The 11,094-nt window shown below is 41.1% G+C and overlaps 1 protein-coding gene across 7 annotated transcripts in view; it reads left to right on the top strand.

Moving 5' to 3' along the window:
• LOC128787124 (ubiquitin-conjugating enzyme E2 E1) overlaps nt 1-10,676 on the top strand; it is a 44,627-nt gene extending 33,951 nt beyond the window's left edge. For all 7 annotated transcript variants that reach the window (XM_053941063.1, XM_053941056.1, XM_053941070.1 and 4 more), the window contains 3 exons: nt 2,576-2,708; nt 9,647-9,794; nt 10,562-10,676. In XM_053941063.1, coding sequence (XP_053797038.1) covers nt 2,576-2,708; nt 9,647-9,794; nt 10,562-10,659 — 379 coding nt within the window. In that variant the 3' untranslated portion in view covers nt 10,660-10,676. The remainder of the gene's footprint in view (nt 1-2,575; nt 2,709-9,646; nt 9,795-10,561) is intronic.
• The last annotated feature ends 418 nt before the right edge of the window (nt 10,677-11,094 follow it).

Raw genomic sequence — 11,094 nt, forward strand, 5'->3', positions numbered from 1 at the left:
TGTTTGATACTACTAATCCTAAGTTGAATCTAAGCAGTATCGTACTTGAAGCTGACTTGCATCATCCTCATTCAGTCTTTCTTTTATAAGAAATCAATGTTAATGTGTAAAAGTTGGACATGCACAGCTATTTTACTCTGTTAATTGAATTATGAAAAGCTTAAAAGGAAAGCTTAGCACGTCATTGTTAAAGCCTACTGATGTCTTACAAAGATGTTGCACTCTTAATATGGCAGTATATTACTGTGTGCAGTGATAGCTCTAATTGGAAACCTAATAGGATACAAGAGATTTCTAAGACTATTACTAATGATAATATATTTTTTAAGTCTGTGGGAGTTTTTTATTGACAGTTTCTTGGGCTGAAGCTGGAAATAAAATGCAAAATGTTGAAATATTTCTCACTGGCTCAGAGGGCTGTATTCAGTGCTAATCGCACATCACATTTCTTGAGTGCTGAAGTGCTCTCTGTTGGCAGTTCTGGTGATATAAATTCCAACAGTAAATCGGTGCTAACGAAGTTCAAGTACCTGTTCCCGTTCAGTAGCTCCACCTTTAGGGGAGGGAGGGAGGGGAGGATGATTGCCAGCACAACTTGCAGTAATGACAGTGTGTCAGTAGGTTGCTAATAGGTACGTAAAGAGGTGATTCCTTGGAGCGGTGGCTAAGGGTGCCCCAGAGAGTCCTTTTCAGTAAGTTTGCACAGTTAAGCTGGTGTCTTTCCAGAGCCAGAGCTTCCCTCAAAATACAACACTTTTCCAGTCTAAAGCACAAGTGGTAGCTGGAGAGTACTGAGTGCCCAAATATATGGACCTGCATAGGACAGGGACAAGTCATTAAGGTGGAGTGGGATACCAGGAGTGTTTAGGATGGAATGGCTTTTACTTTAATTTAATACTGATCTTGAGCTGTGCAGGGTTTTGTGTTCTGGAGAGAAAAATCTTTCCCTTGTGGCTGGTGCATCATTTGCAGAGAATCTGTCTACTGCTTTCTTAGATGCTTTCCTTTCCCTAGAAGCATGCTTTTTATCCTAACTTTACCATTGTTGAATTATCTAGCACCAACATATTGTGAAATTTTATTAGGTTAATCTGGAAAAAAATGGTAGCTTTGATAACAGAATTAATTCCCTTTCTCTCTCCTGATTCCCCCTGCTGTCAAGAACATGTTCACCAGTACTGAGAAGAGCAGGGGAAAAAAATGTCTCTGATCACTGTTTACAATTTATGTTCTTACAATTGTATTTCTGTTTGTAACATTGTTATTAACACTTAGTGATTACTCTGGTTCCCTGCATGTTAATCAAATGCACATTGTCATATGTATATTGAATTTATTGTATTGCCTTCCCTCTCAAGTGATACTACTCTGTGATTATTATAATATGAAAAGAGCCTGGTTTTTGCCTTCTGTCTTAGAGGAGCCTTGTTAAAAGAAGCAGGAAAGAATAGAAAGGCTAGTTTTCATTGTATTAGGAATGTTAAGATCCATCCACTTCAGAACAAGGGGAGAAGAGATTTCTGAAACATTTCTGAATCATGGTACATCCATTATTGAAAAAGCTGTGTCAGCACCTCCCATTATGCAAATATTTTTCCAGATCTGGCATCTTACAAACAAAATACTACCATAGCAGTACAGAAGGGAAGAGCCGGCAAAGGAGTCCTGCACCATTAATGGCTTTATAGGTTGAGCTGTGCTTAGGAATACTCAGTGACATATGGCACACTACTGAGTACAAGTGTCTGAGGATATCAGTAGAACTAATTTTACCAAGCAGACATTTGATCTCTGCAACACCTTTAGTTTGTACTGCTTGTAGTGAGCTGCTAGCAGGTTAGGCAGAATCTCAAATAAGGAGAGCTAATTTGAGAAAGTGCTGTTTTAATTTGGCACAATGATTTTAATTCCCCCTAAAAAACACAGTTCCACAATGCAAGCAATATCAACAGGGTAAGATCATGTGGCCTCATCTTAGAAATCAGTGCAGTAGAATGATAAAAGTGTAGAAAATTTTGACATTTAAGAGCATCATCATTAATTTGGCTTCCTTCAATTATACTATGAGCTTTTGTTAAACAATAATGCAGGATATATTTTAATTTTAAAGAACACACAAGATGAATAAAATAAATTAATAAAATCCTTAATTTGTTTTGTATGGTCTTTAATGTGGTACAGTTTTATTAAGACTGAGATGGAAGAGCCATTTCTGAAATATAGTAGGAAATTGTTCTTTGAAACTTAGCTCTTACATTGTATTGATAGTGTAGTATGTTTAGAAGTAGTTCTGGGCAATGCTGCTCTTGTAACTGTCAAGGGAGAGAAAATGGAAACCATACCCCACCTCTAGTTTCTCAACTTTGCTAAACAATCTGGAGCACTGCTAAGTTCAGGTAAGATGTCTGAGTGTTTGAAAGCATTCAGTCTTCTTTTAATCCCTGTCTCTACTTCAGGTGATGTATGAATAGTAACACTGAAATATTTCTTCCATATCATACTTGACAAATGTAAGAAGTCATATTTATTTCAGCTGTGGTAGTATTTCTAAATGATTTTGTTTTTTATCTCTTAGTGCTGGCCCCAAAGGTGATAACATCTATGAATGGAGATCAACCATTCTAGGACCTCCAGGTTCAGTCTATGAGGGAGGTGTTTTCTTCCTTGACATCACATTTACCCCAGAATATCCCTTCAAGCCTCCAAAGGTAAGAGACCTGTAGCTAACATCTTAAGTCATGAGTGCTAAACATGGATAGCATGCAGTGTTAATGGAGCACAGCCCATTTGAAGTCCACTCTTCTAAAGAAAAAACTTAAGCTCATTTTAGACATTACAGGACTTTCTATTAGCTAATGTTAACAGCTTTTCCAGTCCTCTTGATAATTATCCTAGAGCTTGTTTTCTTTCTTCCTGCTTCTGTTTATAAGAAGTCTTAAGCATTTAGTGCAAGCATTGGGACAGGACTGAGAAACTGAAAAGTAAATAAACTTGAGAAGATGAGAAATGCTACAAATACTTATTTCTCAAGGAACTCGGGTACTGTAAGCATAAGTTACATGTGTTTTGGCCACGAAAGTAGTATTTAATTTTCTAGTTTTGTTGGACACTTGTGTTGTTCACCTATTTGTACAGTAATAAACTTTCTGTAGATGTGTTATATTTGTGAAGCTCTTACATTCCAGTGTTGTTGTGTTCCAGTGCTCTAAGGCAAATACCAGTGCAAGTGAACATTATCCAGTGGTTCCAATATGTGGCCACAGGAAAAGTGTTGGGTTACAAGAGGAGCTTGTGTATACACTTGGTGTTTGTCTTGTATCTGAAAGCATTTATGTGCATGTTTAACTTTCTACTTAAAAGTTGTTTGATTGTTGAGATAAATGCCAGTGACTGCGCCATCATTCAGACTTTGGTCTAGTCTGTAGCAGAAAGGACTTCTTCAGGCCACCAGTCCATCTCAACAGAGCAATGCTAATTGCTTACACAAGACAAACTAATACAAGCTTGCCAAATTAAGGAAACTGTTTGCCTGTTCTTGCTCACATAACTTCAGGGCTTCTGGTAGTACCAACAGGTCCTTAAATTCTACCTCTAAGATAGGGCTCTGATTCACAAACAGCATGATCTACCTTGGGACATCTCTAGTGCTTTTCTGCTGACATCTGTCCATCTCTTTTTGGAGATTCTCTGGCAACACAGATGGTTCTTATGTCAGAATTTACTTCACTTTAGAGTAGTTTGTTTGTTTTTTTGTTTTGTGGGTTTTTTTTTTAATTTGCTGAATATTTTGTTGTCCAACCAACTGTATGCAATTTATTATGTTGTGAGCCCAGTAAGCATTTAAAGAGGGATCTTTTGCTTTTCCATGTGTGCTTTGTTACACCTTTGCTTTCTATGCTACAGGTCAGAAGCATTTATCAGCCCAGGCTTGTTCAGACTCATCATAGAATCCTGGAATGGTTTGGGTTGGAAGGGGCCTTAAAGATCATCTAGTTCCAACCTCCTTACTGTGGGAAGATATACCTTCCACTAGACTACGTTGCTGAAAGCTCTATCTAACATGGCCTTGAACATTTCCAGGGATTGAGCATTCACAACTCTTCTGAGCAACCTGTTCCACTGCCTCACCATTCTCACAATAAGGGATTTCCTTCTAATACCTAATCTAAATTAACTCCTTTTCATTTTAAGGCCATGACTCCTTGTCCATTCCCTTGTAAAAAGTCCCTCTCTAGCTCTCCTGTGGGCCCCTTTAGGTATTGGAAGGCTGCTCTAAAGTCTCCCTAGAACCTTCTCTTCTCCAGGCTGAACAAGCCCAACTCTCTCAATCTCTCTTCATAGGAGAGGTGCTCCAGCCTTTTGATTATCTTGATGGCCCTCTTCTGACCTCACTCTAACAGGTCCATGTCTTTCTCATGTTGGGGGCCCCAGAGCTGGATTCTGTGCTTCAGGTGGGGTCTCACAAGTTCTTGTGATTGCCAGACACAGGTGCAAGGACCTTGCACATGGGCTCATTGAACTTCATGAGTTCACAGGCCCACCTCTCTCTATTCCTCCTAGGCTGCCTGTCCTTGATTCCACTTTCTGTACAGTTCCTTTGTACAGTTTGAGTTTGTCCAGGAGCTCCTTGTTCATCCATGCAAGCCTGTTCCCCTTCTCTGACAGATGGATCCCATCAGTGCCCAGCAGACCAGGTTTCCCAAAGCAAGTCCCATGGTCTAAGTAGCCAAACCCCTGTCTGTGGCACCAGTCCCATAACCATTTGTTGGTTTGCTAGGTTTGACTAGCCCTTTTGAACCCTTTCCCTTTGACCAGGAGGATTGATGAAAAAACTGCCCATGCTCCAGAGTTGCTCCCAGAACTGCCTATTTGGCTTTAGCGTTTTTTCTGATACAGTGGGTGTTTCCAGTCTCAGAGCAGCAAAGTGGTTCTGTGGGGACACCTCAGTCTTTGAGGGGAAATCTCTTCCTGCAGATCCTTGCCATGGCAAGCTTCCATTCTTCTGCATTATTGGCCCCTTCCCTTCCATATGTGCTGGTGGGAGTTTCTGGCTTTTTGGCCATAGGATGTGGGTCCAGTGCAGTTTAGAACCAGCTGTCTAACTCCTTCTCAGCAGCCCTGATGCCACACATGTTCTCACTGCCTCCTACAGCTCAGCCAGCTGCTGTAGGAGGTTTTCCATCTGGGCAACACCTTTTGCAGGCAGGCCTGCTGGCTGTCCTGCCCAGGAGAAATACACTGCCTGCAGTCTGAGATCCACTCTGCAGCCTCTCCCTTCAGCAGCTCCATCTGGGTAGAAGTATCTGCCACGGGCAGGGTAGATGGTGCAAATGCCCCAGCCAGAGTTGCAGCCTTTCCTCTTAGATGTGTTCCCACCATGCTGCTTCGAGGCTCAAGTAGGATGCCTTGCAAGACCAGCCTGTAACTGCCAGAGCTACTGAGACAGCCCTGCATGCAGAAACAAATAAACAGTTATGTCATTCCAGCTCAGCCCTGCTTTCTCCTCGTTGCTTCTGAGATCGCTTTGCCTGTATCTTTGCATCTAAACCCTCACCCAGATGAAAAGAAGGGTGGGATTAAAGCACCAAACAGATAGACACCACTTACTGAGGCCTTAAACGATGAGTTTAGTGGCGATTCACTGTATTGGAGCAGTTTCATTTAAACGGAGTCTTTTATCTAGCAAAGTCCAAGTCGGTTTACAAACCACATGTAGGCATGGAAGTAAAATCCAGGTGACTTCAGTCTCATTGAGATGATATATAGGAGAAAGCATGGTGGTGCTATAATAGAACACACTTTTTCTACTTGGACACTTCAGGTTGAAATGAAGAACCACCCTTTGAGAACCAAAGCTGCTCCTGTATTAAAATCTAGTGTTAATCAGTGGTAATGTGGAAAATATGATTATAATATCGCTCCTGCTTTATTCCTGCTGTTTTGTTGATTTCAGACTGTCCAACTACTTGAAGTAGAGAGTAAATACTGTCTGTGGATCATGTTTAAGTGGTAGGCTAATGTAATTACAGTAGCCTTCCTGTAAGTGCCTTTTAGGGCAAGAAATAAAGAAACAGCTAGTTGAAACAAAATCCAGCATATATCACTTTGATGATAAGCACTCACAGAACAGTAGAGTCATTTTTAAATAGAGTAGAATGTAATTTTAAAAGCCTTGATTTCTGAAAAGATGAAGCTCTGTAAGGAAAAAGGACTAGCAATCCTTGAATAAGCCCAGTAAGACCAGTGGAAGAAAACCTCTGTGAGTCTTTGGTAACTCCTGTGAGGACAGTTCCTGCCGTGGTGGGCTTCCCAATGTGAAGTGCCTGTAGCTGAACACATTTCATAACCTGAAACTGAAATTTCATTAAAGGATTTACTTTCTTAAATAAAATTAGGTGAAAATGGTCATCCTGGCAAGCTTCCAAGCCCTAAGAAATATGTGTGAGAGAAGGTGTTGAGGCATAAACACTGACAAATGCTGTGTGATTGATGAGCATCTTAGAGATGTGTGATGAAGGATATATAGGTGTAGCCTTTGAGGACTGGGTCTAGCTCCAGCTGAGGGCTTGATTCAGTATGTTGAAGCAGATGTTTTTGGAGAGGATGTTCCTGTAGGAGAGCCAAAAGATTGTGCTAGAAGTGATATTTAGCTTCCTGTGAGGGTAATAAGAGGGACTGTGCTTGGAGAAATGAAAGATCTTAAAATTTGACTTGGAAATGCATTGCATGGTACAAGGAACTTCAGTGGGAGAAATCTGATACAGGGACAGATACTCTCTTTCATGTCCTAAATATGTATAGTGGAGTTCTTTTGCATTTAATTGAGCATTCTATACAACACCTTGAAAATGTTAGTGTTAATCTGTTCTACTTTTTATGTTTTCTCATTTTGTGTTGTATTCTGGTTTTGTCTGTGTTTCAGAGAGCAAATGAGTCAGGAACGTGCTGGGTGTGCCTGGATTTAGGAGAATCCAGTAAACAAGTATAATTAGAATTTAAGAGTTCAGTATTTGTACCATTACAATGCACATTTTCCCAAGAGTCACATTATAGTTGGGTTAGATTTCATTTACTGAGGTGAAAACAGTAACTTGTGTTGACCTGGTGTGTGTGCTTTGATCATTTGTATTAATAACCTCTAACCACTTCCTTCCACCCACTCCTATTCTGCTGCTTGTGTAAATTAACCTCTGCTATCACTTCAGGGTAAGGTTGAGATTAGATTCTTTTATGTCTTTTCAAAAGCTGTGCTTTACTCCATGTAGTTACTGCATTAATGTAATCTCAGGTGGGACATTTCCAAAGGATTGTTCAGTTGCACTATATTTTTCTGCTATTCCACATGCTGTTCTCTTCACTACCTTCCAAGTAACTCAGTTTTTGATTTTGGTCTGAATGTACTAGGTTGATGTGAGATTTTTTTCCTCTTTAGGGTGTAATAGCATTTACTTTAAATATTTTTGTTTGTTTTCAAGTGGGCTTCCAGTTGCTCCCTCTTCCAGCTCCATTTGGTTTCCCTGCGCTGCTGGCTTTTGTACCATCAGTTAAAATCATAAATGGCAAACAGCTGGACTGTTAAGTGTCTGATACCATCCTAGTTCTGAGTTGCTGCTAAAGTGAAAACAAATTTAGATTTTTTTCCAGAGTGCTTGGTAGAGTTCCTCTAACTGGAGAAAACTGCTCTTAGTGCCATGGATATATCCCTTAAGGATTGTATCTTAAGGTGTGTTAAGGAACCAGGCTGTTCTGCAAGTATTTGGGAGTCTTCTTTCATTTTCACTTTCCCTTCCTTCATGAAAAATAATTTAAAAATAAATCTTACTCTTAAAGGCAAACAGCATTCATGCTTCGTTATCAGTTATTAGTCAACTGGACTGAGAAACTGTCTATAGAGTATTTAGCTTTTGTGCTGAGAATCAGGATTAACTACTTTCTGTCTTTACAAATTAGAACTGTTGACCTATGTTAATTTGGTCCTTATTGTATCAACTTGGAAATACTCCATGCTTTCCCTTCTGGAAGTGTTTATACTGTCAAAATGGTTACCTTGCTTACAGTTAGAAACCTTCTTGGAAGGAGACCAAAGGTGCAGGTCAAACACAGAAATACTGAGCAGGGCTGGGCTGAGGGAGAGCCTGGAACCCGAGGCAGAGCCATTGCCAGCAACTGCAAATGCCACGAATGTGTTTTGCCCTGAACAGTGTGGGTTGGGGCAGGTACAGCAGAGGAAGATCCGCCCTCTGCTCAGGCTGCTGCACGTGGACTTCCACATGACTGCAGGGAGTAATTGCTGCCTTTCCTCTGAAGATTAGATGATCTGGGAAGCAAAGGTCATTTATGCTTCTTGTCTGCTGTACCTCTAAGGCTCCCTAGGTAGAAAGCATCAGGAGTTCTTGGTTTTGGAGTGGCAGCTTTTTGCAGAAGGTGTGGGAGGGTAACACATCTTTGCTCTCTTGCAGTCATTTTGCTATTTCCCCCATAATGTGCAGGAATTTGGAGTTTCCTTTGTTTGCTTCCTGTTTTAATCCAAAATCCAAGCAGCTCACAAGAAATAAAGCGTAAAATCTCCCTAAGCATGCAGTGTGGGTGTCTCCTGTGTGACAAGTAACCGCTTTTGGAAGTCCAAAAATAGCCTGTGTGCTCTGTGCATTGGGAGCATTCCTGGAAACACTGCATGGACTCAGTACATGGGGACATGCCAGTCACCAGAGTTTCGTAGCTGTCACCCCACCCCCGTGCCTGCTCCCCAAGCCTGTAAGAGCGAGGGTCACAGGCTATTTTTTGCATCAGAAAGGCAGTAGAAAAGATGAGGATTGACTGGCAAGTTTTATGTGTGGGCTGGTCCCATCTCAAGAGAAAGCACTGATGTTTTCTTATCATACCACACACTTACCAAGTGTGTTTTGCAAATATTTCTGTGACCTATAAACAGACAATAAAATTTCTAGGTGTGGATAGCTGACAAATTTTGAGGATTTAGGACATGAACCCACCAGCCTTTATTCATGCTCATAATCCTAATCCATGCAAATTGCACCAAATTAGTTGTTGCTGTTCACTCAATGAGTCGGGGTAAGGCCTCTGTGTGGGTCCCATGGTGTTCTGAGCACGGCTCCTGGTGCTTGTGTTTCCCTTTTGGATAACTTCTGTGGCAAGCTGCCTAGCTCAGTCACATCATGAAAATAAGTAAATTTAACTTCCCCCATTGCTGAGCCTCTTAGAAGTGATGGAAGCTGTGATTCCAAGTGTCTTGCCCTGTCTGGAGGATTTTATAAATTGTTGTGAGTCTAGAAGGAGAAAAATGCTGGTGTTAAGGCCTTGGGCCCTTTTGTCACTGGGAACAAAAAGACAAAAATTAATTAAAAAAAAAAAAAAAGTGGGAAATAGAAATTAAACCCACCACGACCTGGGTTTTGCGTTGACCGTGGAAGTTGGCTCCTGAGGCTGTTGCTCATTTTTGTTCTAAATCCGGCTGTTTCTTGTTTCCGCCGCGAGAGGGCGGCGGCGGCCCGGGGAGCCCGGCGTGGGCCAGCCCGGGACCCGGCGCGCCCGGGCGCTGCTTCGCTCCCTCGCTTGGTACTGCTGCCCTGTCCCTCCCCACAGCCTGCGGCACCCCGGCACACCCGCTCACACCCTTCTCTTGCAGGTAACGTTCCGGACAAGGATCTACCACTGTAACATTAACAGCCAAGGCGTCATTTGCCTGGACATTTTAAAAGACAACTGGAGTCCAGCGTTAACCATTTCTAAAGTTCTCCTCTCCATCTGCTCCCTCCTCACAGACTGTAACCCCGGTAAGTCCACCTGCCGCCTTAAATTCCTCCCAGCAATTAAATAACGTGGCCCTCTTCATTCCATTGGTATGGCCAGCTCAGCTCAAGCCTCCAGTGGAGTACATTTCCCTCTCCAGGGCAGTCAGAGGTGGTCGAGGGAGATACATCTTCCCAGCCTGAAAACAGGGGGGTTGACCTTTTACTTTCCATCATCCGTTTAAAAGAAGTGGCCAACTATGCCACAAGTGGTCATCACTACTGCTCTAACCCACCCTCTGTCCACACAAGTTCAGAGGAATATGTTTTCGTTTCCAAAATAATTTTGCAGGTTGCATTTTTATATGTCTAAAGAGGAGAGAAAGGCCAGATCTCACAGTGTACTAAACTTGTTGTACTAAACCCCTTCTTGAGATTTTATCTTTCCTAGAAGGCAGTTTTACATTGTTACAAGCACACTTAGCATGAGTATCTCAGGCACCCTTGGAAGGAATAAAATAAACCTGAAATGCATGAATTGGTGAAAACCCTCAGTAATGCAAAATATGATTGATTGTTGTGTCTTAAACTTCTTAAAACTTTATTGGCATTTCACACTATTAAATTATAGATTAGTACATCACCATAAATACACAAAATCAGAGAAGATACAGATCATTAATTCAGTATGTTTAGAATGTTACAGTGTACCTTAGCCATGTGTTTGCTTTGTATGAAATTCAGATTTCAGCTTTATTTAAAAGCTTTTATTGGGTAACTTGTCTGAAATAAGTGGTGTGTTTCCTTTTCAGCTGACCCCCTGGTTGGAAGCATTGCCACTCAGTATATGACTAACAGAGCAGAGCATGACAGAATGGCCAGACAATGGACCAAAAGATATGCTACATAAATTGGATTTTCGTCAAACTCTTACATTATTTGTCTGTGATGGAAAGAGCTGCTTATGATTTTGAAGGGGTGGGGGGTGGGAGGGAGCTGGTAAAGAGTAGGGTATTTCTATAACAGATTTTATTCAGTCTTTTATTTCCTAAGATTTTGTTGTTGTAACTTAAGGTATCTTGCTACAGTAGACAGCTAGGATTTGGAATAGCATACTTTAAGACTGTAATTAGTTCAGCAATATTAGCTCACATATAGTACCGAGAAGAATGTAAACTTCTTAGACTTCTTTGGTTTTCAGTTTGCTTGCAATATGTAAAAGATTAAAACAGCTTAATTTTGTACAGGTACATAGGTTGACATTTATGTAAAAGTCCTTTCAAGACTCTACACACTGTTTTTGCTTTTTGTTTGTTTGGGTTTGAGGGATTTATTTTGTTCTGGG

This window comes from Vidua chalybeata, chromosome 1 (assembly GCF_026979565.1).
Source record: "Vidua chalybeata isolate OUT-0048 chromosome 1, bVidCha1 merged haplotype, whole genome shotgun sequence".
NCBI classification, from domain to species: domain Eukaryota; kingdom Metazoa; phylum Chordata; class Aves; order Passeriformes; family Viduidae; genus Vidua; species Vidua chalybeata.